This window comes from Osmia lignaria, chromosome 14, assembly GCF_051020975.1.
Source record: "Osmia lignaria lignaria isolate PbOS001 chromosome 14, iyOsmLign1, whole genome shotgun sequence".
Classification (NCBI taxonomy): Eukaryota; Metazoa; Arthropoda; class Insecta; order Hymenoptera; family Megachilidae; genus Osmia; species Osmia lignaria.
Window position 1 is genome coordinate 5,275,383 of NC_135045.1, and position 23,734 is coordinate 5,299,116.

The 23,734-nt window shown below is 29.8% G+C and overlaps 1 protein-coding gene across 1 annotated transcript in view; it reads right to left on the reverse strand.

Moving 5' to 3' along the window:
• LOC117607495 (cholecystokinin receptor type A) overlaps positions 1–23,734 on the reverse strand; it is a 59,339-nt gene that overhangs the window by 17,737 nt on the left and 17,868 nt on the right. Inside the window, exons 2-3 of the mRNA XM_076692258.1 lie at positions 10,739–11,211; positions 5,595–5,709 (exon numbers count right to left, since the gene is read on the reverse strand). Of these exons, the coding sequence (XP_076548373.1) occupies positions 5,595–5,709; positions 10,739–11,041 (418 nt within the window). The 5' untranslated portion in view covers positions 11,042–11,211. The remainder of the gene's footprint in view (positions 1–5,594; positions 5,710–10,738; positions 11,212–23,734) is intronic.

Here is a 23,734-nt window from a genome sequence, read left to right on the forward strand (position 1 = left end):
ATGCTTAATCACTTAAGTATCTACAATCCTTCGCTTAACGAGCTGCACCTCTGGTTCCATACAAATTAAATGTCAACAAACAACTGCAGTGAAATTACAATTTAAATAAAGTTTTTCATAGAATCAGACATTAAACAGAGGAATTTATTTTATTTCATTAAACACAGATTCATGCTTTCACAGGAATATGAAATATTATTTTTCTAACATTTTTTACCTTCATTATTTTTCTGTAATAATATAATAATTCTGAGATATGCTTGTCCAATGCTATCATAAAAATAGATTGCCTTTAAATTCTTCTATGTACTTTGAAATATACTATCTTTTTGCAAAATGGAAGATTTTTGAAGGAAAGATGTTAAAAATTAAAAGAGATTCAAGGTTTATCATTGCTACAGTTAAATGAAAAATTCATTTTAAAAAATTCGTACGTCTAATTGAAGGTAATTTTATTACGGAAATTCTGTAAAAATATCAAATAAACCCGATCAGAATTTATTAAAGTATTTAACCATCCAGTTTGAAAAATGTAATGACATTAAAACTGAATTGAAAATTTATAGAGCAAAATAAAATACCGTGTAACAAGTGTAATGATTCTTCAAGTTAAGCCAGAGATAAATTTTTCTCGAATAAATTCTAAGTTCCTGCATAAGAAAATACTTTCGTGTCGAGTTTTTTACAGTCCAAGCGATTTATTCAGTTGCTGCACGGCTGCCTTAGGTTCACCCAAGTAAACGTTAATCAAAGAAATGGTGCGGTTTTTTCCTCTTGAAATTAACATTATTACATGGAAGAGTAGATTTTATAAGGTTATCACAGGAACATCTGCTATCAAAGGTAACGAATGATATCATATTACATTGGCATGGGGTTTATGTTTAAATTTTTTGTGACTGTTTAGTTATATATTACGGATACGCGAATGTTCTGATAATAAAAATATATTTAGATTCAAACCGCAATCACAATACTTTCATTTACAGTTTTATCACCAAAATCATTTAATATCATTATCATTAACACTTCTAATTTCGGTTTTCATTTTTATAATCACTGGTACTTCTCTAAAAGCTTGAAATATTTCCCGCAATATTTATAAATCCTGTTAAATTTCAATCATTGCCGCGATTGAAAGAGAAAGAAAGGGAACAACTTTTATATTTCACGATCAGTTGGCTAAAAAGTACAATTATTTCAATCCACTGTGCGCTTCATTGATTCTGTTAAATTGACCGAAAATCAATTTATTTCTCGATTCATCAGATATTTTACTTTATATAGAATATTTCAACATAGGTATTTTAATTTGGGACTTCGAAAATTATTTGTTCATCTCATCTGAAAGTTTGTTAAAACTGAACACTTACAGTTATTAATGCACAAGAAAAATATAGCATTGATTATTGATTTCATAGTAAAAAATAATTTAGTATTTGATTAAGTACTTACGTGAAAATATGTTTTTTATAAAAAAATAATTAAGTTTCCCCTCATAATTTCTCTGAAATGGTCAATTACTGCTCATTCACGCAGGTATAAAAGCGATCTTTTATACACTCATTAAATTACACCAAAAATAATTTTAAAAAACGAGTTATTTAATTAATTGAGAAGCAAGTGTAATGAATATTCTTTCATAGTTCCGTTTATTGCATATTTACAATTTGCTTCGTTTTCAACCAATTAAAAAGTCATTCTGTTCTTCTTTACAAGACAGAATATATAACAAAAAATGTGCAGAAAGTGAAGCTACCTTATAATTGCTGCATACCCTTCAATTATTACAATGTAAATGTTGGACAAAGGCTTGAGAAAATCTTTGAATACGTGTAGCGAACGATGCCGTCAGAGTATTTTAACTCCTCAAGCCGATAATTGTGCCCAGAGGAAATTTATGACACAGGCAGCAATTAATTTAGAAGAACTGATTAACTTTCGTGGTTGATTCATTAAAGTTTTATGAAAAGAAAGCTATTTGTCAAATTAACTTTTAACTTTTAAGGCAAATAAACGAAAACGTTCATGAATAATAACTTTACATTTACATTCGTCAAACGAAGAATAAATTTTTAACTCCAAGAAATAAAAATAGTATAAAATATAAAATTAAATTTGAATTGTTTTAGCAATCGGTCGAATATTCGTGTGAAATTGAACTCGCTCAACTGGCAATATAGTGAGAGTTTATTGATCTGACTTGAGTTTATTGATATGTCAATTTGATGTATACAAACTCCATGTTTAAAATAATCTGACCAATTTCTTATTTAATTGGAGATTAACTTCTACTATTTAATCGCCATAAATAATGCAAAGCCATGGAGAAGCTAATCCTTCAACTTCATAATTCTGAATTAATTCATATCAGGGCACATTTCATTGACAGATAATTTTATTCCTGAAGAAGGATTTAACTCTAATTTCTATTCAAATTGCCAGACATCTTCTATAGAATTCATGCAAATCATTTGTCCCTTTAAGCGACTGAAATTAATTTGCTGGCATTAGTGAAATATCAAAAAGGTATTAACCAGCGTTGATTTTTGCTATTCGTGTATTTAGTACCATATTAGTTTAATCTTTCACCAACGATTAAGCGATTATGGTAATTGTGCCAATACGTGAGAGAGGAACATTCGATGTTATTCCAATGTTATTTGGTTTTTGCTTTTATTTTTTCGGATTTCCATCATCGCTTTTGTTTTGGTTTTCATCTTTTCGCATTTTTATGATATTTTGTTTCAGCTTTCGTCTTTTCTAATTTCAATCGTGTTTTATTTTTGTTTTCACTATTTCAGGTTTCAATCATATTTTCGTTAACCTAGTATGTCTATACCTGAACGTGAGACTAGCCCAAGTCCATTTTCATTACTTTTCACTGGAGCAGAAAAACAAGAGCGGTCACTGATTGCTTTGTAGAGAAATTGAAATAGTTTATTCTTCTTTAGTTAAAGTACTTCTTTATTTAAAATGCAATATGAACATATCCCTATAATTCTTACAAAGTACTAGAAAGAACTGTAAAAGAATGGTACTTTGAAAAAAAAAATGGACTTGAATTAGTTTAGCTCCTAGATATAGACTTTACTTCTTCAAACCAGCCTTGAAGTTTATGAAATGTTGCGTTTACTATAAAAATATGTATAATTAACAGAAATCCAAAAAGCCTTGATGTCTTATTTATACTGTTCCGAAAGTTCCAAATAAACCAATTATATAAGTTCTTGAAAGAAATTGAAAATATAACTATTCTGAAATTAAAATATCAATTTTAGAATATTATTTTTAATGAAATATGTTTATTCGCGAATAAATTCCATGATCGGGAATTTTCATTCTTTGTTTTTTTTAAAGGTTTTATCCTTTCAATCATTCCATTTATTATAAATAAAAAAGCAACCAATAATAAATTCATTCTGAATTGCTTTATCTAGCACCATCGTTTAATTTTCCATTAAATGAACTGGAATCTCTGATATATTATTGTACTAATTGTTCTTTCTTCATGAAACTAATTAATCAATAAATTTAATATTTATTAGAGCTCATAAACATTGTTAGATGGAAGTAAAAGTCTTATATAGTTGGAGAGAACTTTTGCCCTACTTTTCACTCGGATAGTTATCCTCATTAACAAATTTAAGACAGACAGTTGTACGGAAGCAAGGAAAAGATTTAAAAGGTTATACATTGTTTGAAACTTCTTTCCCTTCAATTTCCTCACTTCTCTCACTGTACCTACATTTCTCTTACGTCCTGAAATACACATTACATTCGTGACACATAAAACCACTGATCGTGCACCATGCTAGTGATAGTGCTACTACTTTTATCAAAAGGAGCTTAACTTGTCAAGCAATTTCCCTTGACACGAACCTTGAAGTTGTAGCTTCAAGGGGTTACACCAGGGTAGGCCGAAAATCACGAAAGGGTTTACAGAGTTTAATAAACTTTTTGTTCTTAATTTTCTTTTCTTTTTAGAATTTATTTAGGATTCTTAGGAAAATAATTATGAAAAAAATTAGTGTCGAGCAACAAATGACAATTAAATTCTTTCCTCTTTTTTCCAATCTTATTTAATTACTTGACATCATTCATGTAAAAAAAAATAAAAAATAAAAACATTTTAATTACATATTTTTTCTGCGCTTTTAGGAAATTATTATTTTTCTCCGCAAGCAAACTTTGCTTCATTTCCGTAGAAAATAACTAAAAATAAATGTGTACTTTTAATAATTAACCTTCATAATTTGATTTAAATTTTCAAATTTTCAAGCACCTGTATGTATGACAAATTTATAAATTAATTTTTAAAAAATGTTTTGAAAAGCAAGAGCAAAAACTACGTAGTTTATAAATCTTCATTAATTCTCATTAAATTATTAATTCAACGCCTCTCTACGCATAACGAAGGTTGCTCATTAACGAGACAGTGAAAAATATGTTTTCATGCTAGCATAAGGAAAAGTATTTTGTTTAAAGACTGAATAATGGGCAACTGGAACGAAGATACAGCATTTATTATTTAAATACACGGCATTATTCTGAAGTTTTTAATACACTTTTTGAAACATAAATTTAAAGACAAATTTTTCTAGAATCTCTTTTAAATATAGCAAAGAATCTTTTATAACTTTACACAACATATGAAATCTAACAATAAAAAAGAAATTAACTTAACAGATACAACTATGATTTTGTGAAAATTGTATTCTCTGTATAATCACATTCTATCTTTATTTATTAACAACGTTTGATTGATTGCTATTTTTTATTTTATTCAATGACAAATATGTACTAAATTAATATTTGTTTATGCATCCAAACATACCTGTTAATATTGCTGCTCTTATTGATCATGTGTCGTATTCCAATAGCTAACTCAATATTGACGAGAATTCATGTAAACAATTGCTCTATTACCAGACATTTATAAATTGTATAATTAAATGTTAAAAATTCGAATATATTAAAAATATCTTCTAAAATCATTTCAAAATATTCTACATGTCAAATTTCATTTAAAATTAGACAACAATAACTAATTGTTAGTATTTTTCAAACAACAGAAATGGCACCTTTGCCCAAATACCTAAACAACAGTCCTAAAACCTCCAATCAGAAATTTAATGATGGTAAGAATTTTTTTAAATGTCATCGAATTTAAAAAGCCATCTATTTTTAGAAAAAGAACTTAATATTATTTTCACTGCAATAATCCATATAAAAAATATTCAAAATTTTGATCCTAAATTATACAGCTAGTCAAAGTGAATAGTGGTTTTTTATATGAAGCAGCCTCCATATACACCGATGGATCTTTAAACTGGTGTAGGATGTGCTATATCTACCAGCTCGAATACAATTAAACTTACAAATGAATCCCCTATGACTGCAGTTAAAATATTTGCAATGCGTCGTGCAATGAAGCAAATCCTGGACAATTCTCAACTGTGGTGTGCGATATTCACTGTGCTTCAATTTTTTATTTCTCCAATACGTTAAGAAATAAAGAGCCCTCTTAGTTTACCATAGATAATAAAAATAAAGTGTAGAAAATTTTAAATAGTCAATTATACAATACATACCTTGGAAATAAGGTATGAGCTTGCACATGGTAATGCCAAATACGAAGTTCTTCAGCATTTGTCCAAGAAGTGTGAAAGGCATGCAGAAAACACCGAGCAGCAAGTCGGAAACTGCCTGAAACATAAAATCAACAAAATATTGAATTTCGTAAGTGATAAACAGAAACGAACATACTTTTTAGACTGATTTAAATAATTTCTAGGGTGATTGCATATTGTGCCATAAATTTTATCGTAATAAGTGAAAATGAATAGATTTAATCATTAATAAAATTCCCATCCTTCCTAATCAATTCCAAAAAAAATTGATCTGATTTTATATCGAGGAAATACTGTTTCTCTCGCTCTTATATCATCGAGGATTTTGACACGTAGAAAATTGTCAACTATAAAACTTGAAAATATGCTGATACAGTAAAGTCTGATGAATACAAAGCAGGGATGAGCATCAGCGTGATGTCTCGGAATAACGTGATACATTGTAATCTAAAGGAATCAGGACGACGCGACTCGTCGATATACCATTCTAAACGGCTAACACAATGTACTGTTTGATTATTTTGAAACTTTTGTGACAGCATTTATGATACTTGGACAAAATTAGGAACTCATAAATATAAATAAATAGATCTTGTCTCTAATTCACACCGACGTAAGAAATAAATTACAAAAGTCTTTATTTTTCACAATCTATGCTTTATTAACGCATAGATACCGAAATGAATGACACTGCCATGGAAAATGCGAGAAGGCCTCGTTACCACCTCGACGAGGCAACTCCTCTGTCATCCTTTGTATCGTTCTCCTTGATTGGTGCGTATCCTTTCTATGTAGATGTCCTCGGGAAAGCTTAACCACATGGCCAGATACAAAGTTAGTCCTTAATTCGCAGAAATATTTTATCTGTACACTAAATGTATCGTTACATTGCGTACGTATCTTAAAATGTATTACGTTACACGGATTTCCTCTGCTTCAATATTTATATGGTGCCCAACGTTATTATACGTGCAGTAAGGTCTCTTTTATTCTCCAGACTAGGCCGTTTAATCTATAAAGCGAAATTTAGCACATTTAACCCGGAACATTTCTCAAAGTTCCATCAGAGAATCTGAAACGACAAGCGAATCGCGAATACGATATAACGACGTCGTAAATTAAAGCATTAAGAAGCGGCACTGACTGATGCTGTCGCGATTAAGACCGAATACTGGTTGTCGCCGATTTACAATGAGCCGAGTACCGATCGAGATTGGAAGGATTGCATTGTCGAACCATGAATCCATAGTGATTTATCATTATTTTCGATTGTATTTGAATGAATATATAAACATTTTTATTCGGCACTGTCTAACTTCCTTTTACTAATTAGATACACGAATACAGTGTACCAGATTTTTCAAAGAGCAGTCAAATATCTGGAAAAACATGGAAATTCTAAAAAAAATATTTCTTGTAAAAGTCGAATTTAATTTTTAATTGTGATAGCATAATTGTTTTTGCAAAGATTTGATTTTCGACGCATTCTGCGTAAAAAATAGTAAGGTACAATGTCAAACTAGAATTCCAATTGTCATAATATTTTTACAACTTTTACAAGTAGGTATTATTGAATATCACGAAATTTCCTCGATTTGATCCTGCAACATGTTTGATTCGTGACGGTTTGTTTGGATGGAAATATTTTTCAATAGATAATCCTTCTGTTATCCGTGAAACCGTATTTCCAATGTTTATTCATCGCCTGTTGCGCGAAATAATAGGAGATTTTTGTTTTTACACGATTCGTGTGGTATCCATTTTTCCAGTTAAATATTTTAAAAAGTGTGCTGATGAATAATCCGATTGCGTCATTTGCAATGAAAAGAATTTATTTTTCGTTTATAAGTCGCTTTATCAAGATGTGATTGATGAAGGTCTTTATCTGAATGAATTGGCTGATTGGTGGTTTGTGTTTTTGCGAAGATAGACACAGTGTTTAACCTCTGAACCCCCCGATCAGTAAATTCTGTACTCGAGATAAGGATTTCCCTTCAAGACCTTTTTCTCACCGTGTTCCTTCGATACTTGTTAGTTAAGATGGCTACCCTAGATGGGAGCATCTAACCTTGCATCCTTCATGGACCTCCAAGATAACGATCCTCTACTCTTCTACTTCTTCTACAGGTTTGCAATTCTAGAAACGAGCTATGTAGAAGTATCTTCTTCGTAGTGTAGGAGCCAGCTCAAGAGTAAAACTTGCGCGAAAAACTGTCGATAGCATTTCTTACAAATTGATACTTTGCTGAAAGTGGGTACCAGTCAGCTGAGAGTGATTCTCAGTAGAGTGCTAACTCCCAAGAACACGAAGACGTATTGGAATACATGATTTTAGTTCTTTCTCAACTAAAAATTTCAGACATGGCTAAAAAATTTAGCAAGAACGGTGAAGCATCGTTCGTTATTTCAAATTGAATAATTCACTAATGAAATTATATTCACGTATTACGAAGCGTACCATAATTTCTGAATTTTAAATAAAATTAGCTTCGTGCAAAGTTCAATTTTTCTTAAAAATTTCGTTTCATAAAAAAAAATTTCATTTTACTGATCACATTTTTACAAAACTACATATGAGAAAAGAAAGAAATAAAAATAGATGAGAATTTTTTTAAGGAGATCGCAATATGTTCGGCAGAAAAATGACGAAAGTTCGCGCGAGAAAAATACCAGAAAGAGCTACAAAATATATTTCTTCTTGAAAAACTTCAACGCACATACCATCAACAATTTCTCATGTTCACCACGAAAAATGCAAAAATTTGTTTGTCGAGTAACAATTTCATTTCTAGCTTCTACATTGATATTCATTATTATTCTATCGTCAAGTTTGCTAGAGTTGAAATTTCTTAATTAAAAACGGCTAATGAAAAACCTTACTAAAACTGAAATTTAATTCGTCTTTCCAACTTGAGCTGAATCTCAGTTGAATAAAGAATTTAAAATCTTCTTTTCTGAGTTTTTTCCTCAAATCTGCAGGTGAGCCTCTCTGTGCAGTAGTATTAACTTCATATGTAACATACTTTTGTAACCATATAAATATTACCATATAAATATTCATGTAAACGAAGAAAATCGAAACATTCAACACAAGGTTTATTTCACCTGTATCCACATGATCCTGAAAAAATCATCATCTTGAAAATTTTTCAAGAAAACTATATTTCTTTTTTTTAACGTTCTGTAACGCTTTATTAATCTTTCTTTATTTAGTATTATATTGTTTATAATTTAATTTTTGTGTTGTTTTAGAAATTACTAGGTATCAATAAAAATATTTTATTTTCAGTTTGGCTTAGTTAGTCTCATAGGCTTTAATATTCATCTGGGTAGATTTTTCTAGTATTCAATGGTAATGGACGTTCTACTACAATTCTGTTTGAACTAGTGAAAACATTTTTGCTCCGTTTGATTAAAAACGATTCTATTGTACACGCGCGCAACAGAATGTACATACCCAATGTAAATGGATAGTATAGGAAACAATTTTGAACAAACGATTGAATGAAACGCAAAGTGAAGATAAATACACTATGTACTATTAGTATAAATACCGGTGCGCGGAAACAGACACGAAGCGCACAAGAAAAATTAAAACGGTTCGATATCGAGTTGAAGGCAATCTTGATAGAAATTGCAATATTCTACGTTGTAATTCATTTTTCCCTTTTTTGTAAACAGATTTGACGAGGGACAAACTGTCAACGCCAGGATCAAACTAAAGGAATACAATTTGAATGAGAATTCTTTTTTAGAAACTGTTTACCGCTGGGAATGTTGTTTGTTGGAGAAATATAAATACGAAAGTTTAAAAGCTGTGGTTGTAGACAAACACAAATCAATAGTTAGTAGCATACTTCAGCATCGTGAAACGGATTAAAATTGAAAAAAAACAAGAGATAGAAAAGTACTTTTGACGATGAATCACTTTTTTCGATCATTCGGAGTGACGACAAAAACTCAAAGCAAATCATTGCAAGAGATAAGAATTTATTCGAAAATACAGATTTATCTAACCTTTCAGAGATCCGAGATACATTATAGCACAAAAGAAATATATCTTTTTTTATTGCAATTTATTTTATTGGACTGTCAAAGGATTGCTATCCTTTCTCGGGCACGAATGGCTCAAATGAAAGTTACACTTTTATGGCGACAATTATTGCAGCGAAATTATAAACGTCGAAGAATTTAATTATATTTCTAAATATTTCTTAATTGTACACTAAATTTTATAAAATTGATTAATTAAGAATTATATTATTTTGTTTCCAAATTATTTTTAATATTAATATCGTCAAAATTAAAACTTTAAAAATTCGTACGTCTTCTATAATCTCTTTTTTCAATTTGCTAGATACTCCACATACATTACCCTTCTGTAAGGAAAGGTTGCAAATGTATCATAACCTTTTATATATTCATTTAAGTAAATTAATTTTTTCAGAAATGATTTACGTAGGTAAATTTAGAATTCAAAAGCACATAAATGAACAAATTAACGCAATCTAGTGATCACATTTTCATCCTTAATTTAAGGGATCGTTTCCAACCCCTGGATAAAAACCTTTGCCCACAAAAAGGTGCATGTGGAACATTTTTTCAAATGTTACGTTGTATCCAAGTTTCACCAAAATCGAAAGGACACTTGGTTAATATTTCTTGTCAGATCCCAACCTACGTGACAAGAATTTACACATTATGGAAGCAGGCCGAAATCAGGCTCGACTTGTACAGCCTTTTCTACTTTATATTCATCAGACGTTGTTTCATTCAATTATTATTTGTTTAGAAGTCTTCGCAATTCTTAATAATTCTATTAGACTGTTGCATATCAGAAAATCTAATATGATCCGATGACATAAAAGTATTGCGAAATAGCACTTATGCTAATTAAATTAAAGTTTAATATTTGGTAATCTCACACGCAATAGTCATTTGATATAATACATTAACAGTTAAGATTTTCAGACGATACATAGACCAAAGAATCATTTAGAAAGATTCGTCCAGTTATATTTTTTTTATAATAAAATATTCAAAAGAATATGCAAAAATTGTTATATAAATTCATAGAAAAAAAACTGTTGATAAATTTTACTTACCAAATTCAGCAGATAAACATTGGTTACAGTTCGCATCCTCTTGTTACGTGCGAGGGTAATTAGCACCAAAGAGTTTCCAATCATCGAAAGTAGAAATATCGTCCCATATAATGGAATGATTAAACTTTCCAAAAGATCAGCTTGTCCAGGCTGCGTGATGCTCGGCAATGTAACGTTAGCAATGATCGGAGTCATCGTCGATAATTGAGGTATGTTGCTGGCAAACACTTGATCAATGTCAGAATTGACAATATATTCGTTTGTCAACGCGTTGTCTGACATATTCAGATCCGGAAACGACATTTTGGCTTTGTATAATTTTATTCCTTCATCAAATTCTTGTTATGAGTCTGAACAAAACGAAGTCTTTCCTTTCGTGTTTGCACAATACATAGTGAATAAGGAATTTAATTCCTTTTGGTATCATCAAAGTCCTGTTATGTCGAAACTTTCTTCGTTGACTTTTATTGCATCTGAAACATAAATAGAGGCAGATAATATTAGAACATTGTTTTATGGTGCTTAATGGAAGAGTATAATTTTACAAATATTATTAAATTATTTTTGGAACAAGAAAGGAAGATCAAGTTCTTAATTAAAAAATTCTATTATATTACAAACTGAATAGTTAAAATATCAATTTCGGTTTTAGTTTTTAGAAGTATCATATTTTTTCATTGTCAGTAAAACGTTACTTGATACATATCGAAATTCGCAAAATTACGGATTTGATAACTGAAAAGTCAAGAGGTGCACGAAATTATTCTCGTCCGAATATAGGTCGAAAAAGATACCTGGTAGAGCTAAAGGAAAGCTCTACTTACTGAATAAGAACAGATTCCTAGTATAGATACCTCTGGATGTTCTTTTCGGAGAGGTATGTATTATTAACCGTACTTTGAAATCTTGGAAACTTTACCTCTTAACTGAATACTCTACTGATATAACATAGACGGACGGTCAAAGTTAGTTAGAATATAAAGGTATGCAAGTTTGATGAACAGTTTACTTTTAAAACAAATTTTTAATACTCTTCACTTTTTTTAAATTTATTTATTAGAGACAGGTCCGAATTGAGTTTTCTGGAGCCAAGGGCTATCAACCCTTCGAGGGCTCCCTTGGTTAATAAACTTGATTCAAAAATCGAAATTTATTGTACATAAAAATTAAATAACGTTTAATCGTAAAGAAAAAAGAGAATAGTAAAAACAGCTTATTTTTGAGAAAATTTTAATATTGTGAAAAATCACTAATGTCTATACACAGCTTAATATATTCTATGTTTATTAATAATGAGTAGGTGTATTTACAATTTTAATGGAATGAATAAGCAGTCAAACAAATGTTATCAAAATTAATTTCCCTGAAATAACAGAGAACTTCAATCGGCAATCCTGCTTATTTCTAATTCGTTATTGCATGTTGAATATTCTATAAAAGCATATTCCTCCATCGACTGTGTTAGTGATTGTACAGGACGGTTCACGTAATTGAAATTGGCTGCTGTTTTTATTTCCTTGAAGATTGGTAAAGTATGGTGAAGGATAAAATTGAATTCCTTCGCATCCTATGTTTTCAGAAAGGCTGACACAATATGTCTATGTATTCTTTTTTTTCGTTTAATGAAAGTATTATACTGTGCATGGAAACGAGCTAAGATTTTCCCAGGGCGTATGTATTTTTAGAACACCCTGTACATTATAATATCGATCAGAATAATTCAAACAACACGATATAATCTTTGAAGTTTATGCCAGTTTTTGGACCCAGATACATGGTTTATGGTATTTAGTTAATGGAATGTATTGTTTAAGAGACAAAAACGACCGTTACTGTCAAATACTTGCCATAAACGTATAATGAAACACGTGTATTAATGTGATGGTTTATAGTTTTTCTTATGACTGCTTTTACTACTCTGGTTTTTCCTCCTAATTTTCCCCATGCCCAAATCTCATAAATATGAAATATACCTTTGCCCTAATTATTTCTTGTTTATTTCTTATAAAGGTTGTAAAAATATCTATTCAAATATATTTTACATTGTGTATTTTGCTAAAAAGGTCATTTCATTGTACATATTATAAATAATAAAACATAACGAGTTGCATCACCCTAGTTCCTCAAAATAATAGGTAATTTTAAAAATAATTTTTCTGAAAAGTATAAAAAACAAAAGATATTAAGTAAACTTCTGTTTACAATTTCAAATTAAGTGACATAAAAGACGAAATAAAATGGTGGGTTAAAGCTTAAAAGAAAGCTTCTTCTGAATGCAAGCTTTTATGGAGCAAGTCATAAAAATTGCAATTGTTTTCTGAATTAAAACAGGTTAAACTTCTTATTAAATTTTTTTTTAGAAAAGTACACATGAATAAAATAAAAAAATCAGTAAATGGGAAGATAAAATTTTATATCTGGTTCTATTCTGAATAATATTCGATTTTATTTAATTTATGTAAGAGCAGCACGTGTTTTAATATTTCTATTGTAGCATTGTCTGGAATTAATTAAAGTTGCTCTCGATGAATCGAAAATCGAGTATGTATCTTAACACGGTATTTGGACATACAAACATACCACAAAAAGATTAATAATTAATTAGCACTTCCATTAAAGCGACTATTTTCCAATCAATAAATACCATCGTTTCATGTCAATTTCCCCGCTTAAGGTAATGGCTAATTAATTTTCAGTCGCTGACTGTAATGAAATCGATCATCAATTTAGAATGAATACTTATCCTTCAACTACTTGACAAAATGTAATAGGTACACCATTGTATCTCAAAACTACGTTATATGAACTTTTTGTTCATTTAGAGAGAATGTAAAATAAAACGAGAAATTTGGTGAATTAAATATCCCTCTATAAATGATAATTGTACATTTTTGAAACATTTTACAACTTTGATAATATTTTGAGGTTTTTGAGTAACTTTCAGAGAACACTTTTCTTCTTTGACTTAAAAGAAAAGGAATTTACATGTACAATTTTACAGAACATTGATCGATGAATTTTTTTGAAATATCTTCAATCGAAAGTTCAAGTTTCTCAATGTCTTCGACATTTGTTTTCTTAAACTGTTTGAAGTAGCGTCAGTGTTCAATCTTATCAAAATTGATTATTTCGGGAATATTATATTAGTTATGTAGTAAATTTTAGGTGTGATCGATAGAAGGTGACACCGAAGTGGCACTGACGTTAAAAAGACGAACGATCAATCCTTTCATTTCAAGGGTTAACCACAGAAAGTTTAAATTCGATTGTCCCAGCAATTCGAGTAACAAATACATTTCTGATCTCTACATATAATAATGAAATAATAATAATGAATAATTTTCTGCTACTTTAGAAATCTATTTAAAGAAATCTTATGATCGGTCCATCAAAATTTTATTATCTATTAAAACTGTGCAACATTGTGTACAAATAGAGCAAGGAATTGAAATTTTAAAAATAAGAAATATTTTCGATAATTTTATTAAGAATCTGTGTGCAATTCATTTATGTTAATGAAATGATGCAATATAATAATATAATATTTTATACACCTAATCTACAACACAATGCACTGAGTAGTTTAGGGATATGTATTGCTTAACCAGAGAGAATTCAAGAACTTTAATTGCTATTCATACCGAGAGATGTTCCTTATTAATATTATAATTACGGTATCTTTGAATTTCAGAATTATTCATAAATAGGAATATCATTAACATTGTTTTAATGGGATTAAGTGGGAGAATGGAAAATTAAATTGGTAAATTAAATATTTATGCCTTGAGAAATTCTTGTGATAATTTAATTTCAATCTTATTGAAATTAAAATTATGGAAAATACGTATTTAACCCTTTCATCGTGGCATTGTATTTCTCATCTGACAATAAGTAACTAATTTTTGTTGTGTATATTCTACCTTTCTCTCTAAAGCGATAAGATTGTGTTCGATGCCAAAACAATATACTGGCTTTGTTTGGGCTATGACGTATCATATTGTTCGGACAAATTGCCCTCACGTCCGTTTTTGCGATCCAATAATGAACACTATGCAAATATGCATTAGAAATTATACGATGGACGTGTATTCGGTGCATAGCATAATTATCGTAAACGATATTTTAATCATTGCTAACACGACGAACGAATTACTTAAAACATTGGACATACCTTTAAACAGTACATTTCTATTAAAGCTTCAATTTAATTTCGTAACAGAGCTCAATAAACTGTTCATCAAAATATATAACATATACTGAAGGAAGGATCCATGTCTAAACTGTTAAAAATATTTGATTTACAAAACCTTTAGTACATTTCACTGTAATACTTTTTCACACTTACGATTAATATAAAATTTAAATACTTTTAAATGGTAGCGTAAGTCATTTGTCTTACGCTGTCATATTCGCGTAGGTTGTTAATCGTGTTGAACATCAACTCATCGATCAATCATCGTTTCTGTTGATTCTGATCAATATTCAGTCGGTTTAATAATCTTTAGCAAACTTTCCTGTTTCCTACTGATATAATTCCTTAAGAGCATCGATTCGTCTTCGGAAGAATTGCCACAAAAAAAAAATTCAGTAAATTGTGCGTCGTAAGGAAATCGTGTAAGTATGGAGTTGGGGTCCATCGTGATTCATGAAGCGAGCAAACTGAGCTACATGAATTATTCATGACTAAAGGGTTATTCCACTCTCCATGTGTCAATATTTTTTTTCTTTTTTTAAAAGAGACCAGTTTCTTGTATGTTAGTAATTATTAAGAAAATGAAAACGAAGTTATGTAAAATAGTTTCTTTCAATCTAATTTTAAACAAATGAAGTTCAAGTTGAGTTCGTTTTACTCATTTACCCTCTTGTCATTTCTTTGGTGTTATTAAACGTTATTGATCGTAAATTATCGATGGAAGTTCATGCCCCACGTATTTCAGTGTTAAACATCGACTCAACCATTCCTTATTGAAGCTTTGTCGAACCCCTGTATTCACAGCACCAGGCTATTTTGTATAATTGTATTCAACGAAATCTTAAGGTTCATTTAAGAGGAACATTCCTTCATCCTTTCAGCAATTTCTTTCATGGAAATTAATTAGATTTCCTATAACCTGAAGAATTATTAGGAATATTTAGTCTAAATTTCAGCAACCTTTTTGCTCAGAACTTGAACGATTTATTACCATTTTATTTGAATTTAATTATCAATGATTCAATTTACATAAAATACATTTAAAATCTAAATTTGAAAAGTTCGGGTTTGGATAAATTGAATTATTTGTAATTATAATATATTAAACGTTAACAGCCTAAGTGATATATTAAATTTAACAAATTTAAAAATCTTCGGACACTTTACTTTGTTATTCAGCATTTTATGTATAAATACTGTATCCAATATCAAACCTTTCTACTTTAAAATGTTTTGACTTTTAAAAAAAATTGTATGAATGTACAGTTTTTTAAACAGAATTACACATTGGACGGTGCTAAAATCGAATAACGAAATATACCGACGTTCCAAAATTACAAAACATATTTTACGTTTAACATGATGTCGAGCAGTATAAAAGTGGAAAACAGAACATGTCATAACGATTAATAGTACATAGATATCGGGAAAATGACGAATATTGATGTCATGTTGCTAAAAATGAAAAATCTCTTTTGTAGCATTTTTTTTCAAAATTCAGTTTCCGAGAAATTTTAAATGTTTACATTTTACTGTCAAATAATAAACATTGAAATAAAAATAAAAAATATTAAAAACGTAAAAACATTTTTTGCATTGCTTTCTTAACAAAACATTAATTTTTAATTTTTCTGAAGTATTTATGGATTTAGACCTTCAATTTAAGACATACTTAATTCTAGGAATTTTTAATTAGCGAGCTGCTATATTTGTTATCAAAACCGTAGAAAATATGGCTTGAGTGCTGGTAAAATTATAGATGTAATTAAGAAACCCAAGAAAGGTTTGAACCTTTGCAATTAAGGATATCATAAGCTAGAATTCAAAGGGAATAGGCCATCGAATGGGAAAAAGTCCAGAAAATAATTATTTCTCACCGTTCATCACAGGAATTTATTTTTAAGAATTCCAAAATAGTTTCTCATGGAAAACTACCCAAATCTCTCCCTTTCCAACAAATATAATATCTTAATTACACGTGTATTAATCCTTTGCAATGTTTATAGTAATTCTTTGAAGAAAAGCTTGGATGATTTTTAGCCAGAAGAGCATGAATTAGTTGCCAACCTAATAATTTTCTGTGCTCCTACATTTCCTGGCTATGTACAGACCCCCATCCACTGACATATAGCTACATATACATTCATGTTTCTAAAGAGGGTCACCATTTCACGTCTAACAAGTTTCGAGCACTTGTGAGTTCTGATCTAATCTAAACTTCTTCAGATGTTCGGCACCAAAAATGCATTGCAATCATTGCACGACACCCTCGTTCTCCTTTAAATTTTAAACTTTATACACGTGGAACTGATACTTCAACATCACTAAAAGTGACGTTAAGTCAAGTGAAGTTTTTTGAAAATTTTAAATTGAAAGCAGACATGGTTAGTTAAATCGTTAAATATAATGTTATAAATAAAAAATAAAAACGTCACTTGCATCCTTTTAGTTCAAAATGCCTCATTTATTTTCCACAGAAAGTTAAAACTTTTCATTATGATTCGCAACAATGTTATATGAAACTATTAAATTACTAATTACATAAAATTAAAGAGAAATATCAATTGTAGTATTCAGTGTTTCCGGTGTGAAATATCAAAGGTGCAATTTTATATGTTCGATATGTGTTTCTGCATCGCAACACCCATATAACGTAAACACCCACAGGTGGTAAGTTATCCCTTGCGAACTATGATATTGAAACTTCGGTGGAGCGTAATGTAAACTTGTTTTGACCCAGCTCCTGGTCGATTTATATGTCCGAGTAAGTTCGTAGTAAATTTTAGAAAGGCTGTTGTAAACACGATTGTTAAAAGGCATAAATTCTCAAATGACGAATGTACGACTCTATGCGATACAGGAAACGTTTTATAAAATGATTTGGATCATCAAAAATTATAAAATATATTTTATTCCTTTTTAATTTGTCGTTTCTATTACACACCTGCTGCATTGTTTCCTTGATATTGCCTCAAGTAGATCACTATATACATATGTTTTTATTTGACAATTTTTGGCATATTGCTAACGAATTCTTTACCACATTTCGCAATCAAAATTTTTGTTGGGTAGGTTTCATTGCTGACCTTATTCACTGGATCACAGTTATATGACTATAACTTTTATGCGTACCTTTTTTTAAACTTCACATTTTTATTTACAATCTATCCGAAGTAGACAATAAATAAATATGCAATTGTGGATTCAGAGACTCTTCTAAGAAATTACAGGGTTAAAGAAAAGGTCTTATATATAATTTTATATATTAAAAAACGAATGCAATTCAGTGCAGTTGCTTACATTGTAAAACTTGTATAAGTGGACTGTTAATTTACCTACTGCAGTCGAGTATTAAAATTGATTGTTCCATTATCTGAAAATTCCATTATCTGAAAATTCCGGTATCTAAGCACTTATCCCCCTATTAGATCGAATAAGGAAGGTTCTACTATAATTTAATTATTTACCCCTGAAAAGCTTACAGTATTTCATCATCCTCTATATTCTCTCAATTTAAAATTAAAATTGAAGTTAAAAAATGCTCGTTTCGATGATACTTCTACTATTGAAGAATCTACAACTGACTGCCTAATTATGATTCGGATAGAAAATTATCAATAAGAAAGCAAAAAAAGATCTGGTTTCTCTTATTTATAGTTTGACCGATCACATTGAAACTTGGACAGGTTACTTCAATAGCAAAAATCACGTCATAAAAATTCTATGCCATTTATAGGAGTTATGGTAAATATTCACTTACCGATACGGCTAGCATTCCGTCGTTAAACACCGTGCAACTCTCGTCATCTTCGTCGTTGCACAAATCACATCACTATAATGTACGGATCCGGGACATGAAACGCACTTTCATTAACACTGTACCGAACCTATTAATAAAGTTCTTAATGGTGACTACTTGATTAGTTTTTGCTCAATGAAATTCAACTATGTTGCAAGAATCAGAAGCAGAAGTAAATTAAATTATACTTCTCACTTTTTATTCACTATTAAATCACAGAATTAGGATGCACATTTATTCTATCTTCTTGTGATCGACAATTCGAAGTCAAAATAATAGATTTCAGATTTATTACTTTATATTACAGAAACTATTAAGATGCTTGTTCTAAGATAAAGGATGTTCAGCTACGGATGGGCATCTTTCGAGGGGGTAATAGCTTCACCATGGCAGCGAACAAACTACTCACCGTGTCGGTTCGTAGCCGACACCCCCGCGGCTGAGCATGTGCGTTATGCATGCTCTGATTGATAGGTGTTTTTCATCAATAATTTAAAAACTAAGCCCTGGAGAGCGTTTGGTAAAAATAAAAGCCGAACACCCTGTGTAATAATCATAAAGTTCTATTTGTAGCATGCACTTTTGTGCATCGGTGCATCAGAAAAATTCAATTGCATTTTTTTTTAATGAGACCATATATTTTGAAGCTACATTGATTAATGCAGATTTCACTTCCTACAGAATCTATTAAGATACTCGTGTCTTAAAATTATTATATGAAAAAATATTTAGAAATTTCTCTGGCAGATGATCGCTTTTCACTTAGAAATGCAGGGAAATTTGTATGGGTATTATAATAATGAATCAGAATAGTAATTACTGAACGTATAATTGGGTTATAATGAATGGATAATTTTTAACGGATAAATCCACCATCAGGTCACAGCGACAACTTTCACTTGGGCAGATATATCCGATCAGAGTAATCTAAAAGGATTAAGAAGTATATAAGACATTTATTACTATCTATTATTAGATAGTTGCGTTAAATTTCTCAAATAAAAGTACTGCGACAGATCAAATAAAAAAATCCTTTACGTTCATTTGCAGAGCAGAGTGTTAATAAATGTTCAAAATCGTATATTTCAATCGATCATAGTTGCACCTTGAATCGAGTATACGTTTCAATTCATATTTTGATCCGACTCGATTCTAATGGAATTTTGCTGATTGGAAATTGGATATTAGATAATAGACAATACTAAGCTGCAAATTGGTTGGCTCCAAATACCTGGATAACATTTCGAGAGAGGGAATTTCAAATATTAAATGCTACAAACTTGAAATAAAATAATATTTTACATAAACAGCTGAACTGCAAATGAAATAATTTTGTTTTAGGAGCCTGAAGCATAAAACAGAATTCGTTGATTTGCCAAAATAAAATAAATTATTAATTACTTTACCCAGCACTGATTTCAACAAAGAATCACTCATTCTATGTTAATATTATAAAATTGCTGAATTGTTTATATAGTAATTTTCATGAAACTTTGAGCTTTAAATTGATGTATCATAAGTACCATTTTGTGATACTTTTATGTTATCAAATCCTGTCACACCTTATACCTTTCAAAATTGACCATTTAATATGTAACAACTTAATATTTTATGTTTCGAAATTGATCATTTTGTATGCAACGAGCTAATATTTTGATAGCAGATAAATAATTTTGACCTCAATTATGAAAGATCTTTAATAAGCTACTCGCGAAATCAATCATATTATAAACAATTATGAATATGACGGATGTGGTTGATCTGATTACTTTTGATCGATATTAAATTGATGTAATTCAATGATTTCATTCATTGAATTATTTAAGAACTTGTTTCAATCCTGTTATTTTAAATTTTTAATTTAATTGATAATATCTGTTGCAGAGTGCACGCAGAATTAAATACCAATTTATGTTTCATTTCATGTTTGAAGGTGACAATATCTTCTTCGTTTTTATTTCATAATTTATACTAGCAGATAAATAATTAAATAATTGCTTGACATCTACTGCAACTGACGCTGTTCGAAAACTTTTTCAGTAAAAATTCATGAAGGAATTTTTAAAATTGCTCGCTACGTATGAAATTATTTTAAAATTTTGTATTCAAATTTAACGCGTCAAATAAATCGCCAATTTTTTTTTAAGATTCTAGTAAATTGAAAATTTTTTAATAAAATTCAAGATAAAGTGTTGGTGGAATTTTAATTGACATATATTATTTCTTTTTTCTAATCAGTTGAATAATCAATCAAATCTTCACTGCTATCACATAAAAATAATTGTAAAATGTTTAAAATGTAAAAACAATTTTGTGTGGTTTTATGAAAATAAAAAATAGTTTCGAATAAAGGTGACTGACAAACACAATGAACTGTTCACACGATATCGATAGCTTATTTTGGTGCATTATTAAACTACATTCTCCAGGTTCCTTTATACACAACCAACCGGAAAATATCGATGAATATAGAAGACTTTACAAAACATTTATTTCCATACATATTACGAAATCGACAGCTTCAAAGCGGTTGATCAAAAATCGTTTAAGATTCTTTTCTGACTATCATTGTTTACTATCAATAATTGATCAAAAGCGATCGGGGAAAAAATGTCCTGGATTCTCTTGTTCCAAAATTAAAAAGTTACGAATAGACTACGAATGTTCGTACAACTATGTGTCTATTATTTTTTTTCAGGTAATTCGTAGTATTATTTTAACAATTTAAACATCCTTATTCGATTTATAAAATATATCGAAACATGATTTCAATTCAATGCTTTTAAAGTACATACGAAACTTTTTTAGTACCTATTGTATAACTTCAACACAGAAAATTACAAATGAATAATATTTATATTATTATATTCAGAAGTGTAATATCTATTGTTGAAAAAATTAAAAACAATTTTCATTAATTCATAACATAAAAAATTTGTGATTTAATTTTAATTGAAATGTTCAATTAGCATTTGCTGAAAAATTAATCGATACATCACCAATAAAAAAGCAATGAATTCAAAAATAACATTGAATTTTGTATTTACATTTATAGAATTTTTTTACTTATTTTAATAAATATTGTGATTAGCCAATTATACTTAATATAGAAGGATGTCTTTGCCGAAAGCAACCATCAAAACAACCGAAAAGTCTTATTAAAGGTAAATTATGAAAGTCGTTTATTTTGAGATGTCTTTATCGACAAGGTATTACTTCTGCCTCCCTTATATAATATACCCCTCATTTATTAAAGTCTCCTTTTTCACTGACAAAGCTTCTTTGCGTATAATGCATGTAATAAATGTAGAACACAGAAATATTAAAACGTGGTTCCGTTAAAAAATAAGTAAAAACTTCCATTGAGTCATATAATAAATACAGATTACAACGCTTTGATTTAAAAGATTCAAAAAGAATACGTGGCTAAAGTAACAGTGCACAGATTATTTTATATTTGGATTAATTTATGTAGAATATTTTATAATATTTGTCTTGTTTCAAACCATTAGGTAATTCAATTATATTTTGTTATTCTGTTATATAATAGATTTTAAAATACCTTATTACAAAAATGTCTTACGAAGAAAATTATTTCATTTACTATATATTAACGTTTACTGTTAATTACGAGTTATGTAACTTGTATTTAATTATTGAATAATTAAAAGAAAATAAAAGCTAGAAAAGTTTTTATATAACATTTCGTATTAAGTATTATATATTAATTACACAAGACGGTAAATGGAAATTTTAATTAAGAAACTGAAATAATTGTCTCCTGAAGTAACAACAGTTTTATCTATAACCACGAGAAAGAGCACGGAATTCCAATATTTGATAAAAAATTATTAGATTAGAAACTTTATCCAATAATTATACTCGTATAAACTTTTATATACATTTTTAACTCTCGATGCAACGGTTTTTTATAATTATTATTCTTTACTTCGCACACTTTATCCTATTATATTATTTCAGTGAAATATCATTTTTTCAGCAGTCTTTTAAAGATTGATTAATAATAAAATTTTCTCACGGCACACCTGATGCGGCGGTGACTATTTTGGACAAGCATTGATACACATCGAATAACGTATTTATATATTCTCAACATAAGCAAAAAAGTAGTTAAAAGATCAAAATTATAAAATAAATTTTTTTCCATTGAAGTTCCGTTTAAAAAAATATAATAGTTTTAAATTTTCATAGAATAAGAAGGTACTTACAATCACAAGGTCTATTTGTGTTTATAGTACTAATTCCATAATTAAAAATTGACAAATTGATTCCGAGGGTAGAAAGGAGGGTAGAAATCATTCAACATTTTCCATATGAAAATCGTTCAAAATGAAATAAATCTGTTGCTCTATAATTGATGAAGATAGCACGCTCATTCACAGAATAAATCAATGAAATCACTCAACTGTTACGCGACACTTTCATCAGGTTACACTTTTGTATCAACCCAAAACGAACTTTTTAAATGGTAAAAGTTTCACCAATTCACGCGAGGCGTCCGAACTTTTTCTCGATAATTCAAGATCACTTATTAATCAATTGGTGTGACCTTCGTTTTTCCATCGTTTAACCGGGAAAAATGAACGGCGATCATTTTAAGCGGACACTTTAGCGGTAGCGGTTTAAGTGGCGATGCTCGGCGATTGGCGCGACGCAAGTAGTTCAGCTCGACGCGTTTAGCGACCGACCAGCGTGAAGCGCACGCGACGGATCCTGGCCGCCTACTGAATCCAGGACTACTTCGTACCCGGCGAATGTTCGCCGCTCTCTGCTCGGACCAATCATCGCTCTCCTCTGAATTTTCTCTGTCGTCCTCGCATCAACATAAACAAGGTTTATGGTGTGAACTTGCTATAGTCTCTATAATTGTTTCCTACCTTCCCTTGTTGATGCGTAATCATGTCAAAAGGGGACGTGATTAACCTATCTCGAGGAGAAATTCTGCTTCGGAAATTTCAAGACAGCAATTTATCCTCAATTCTGT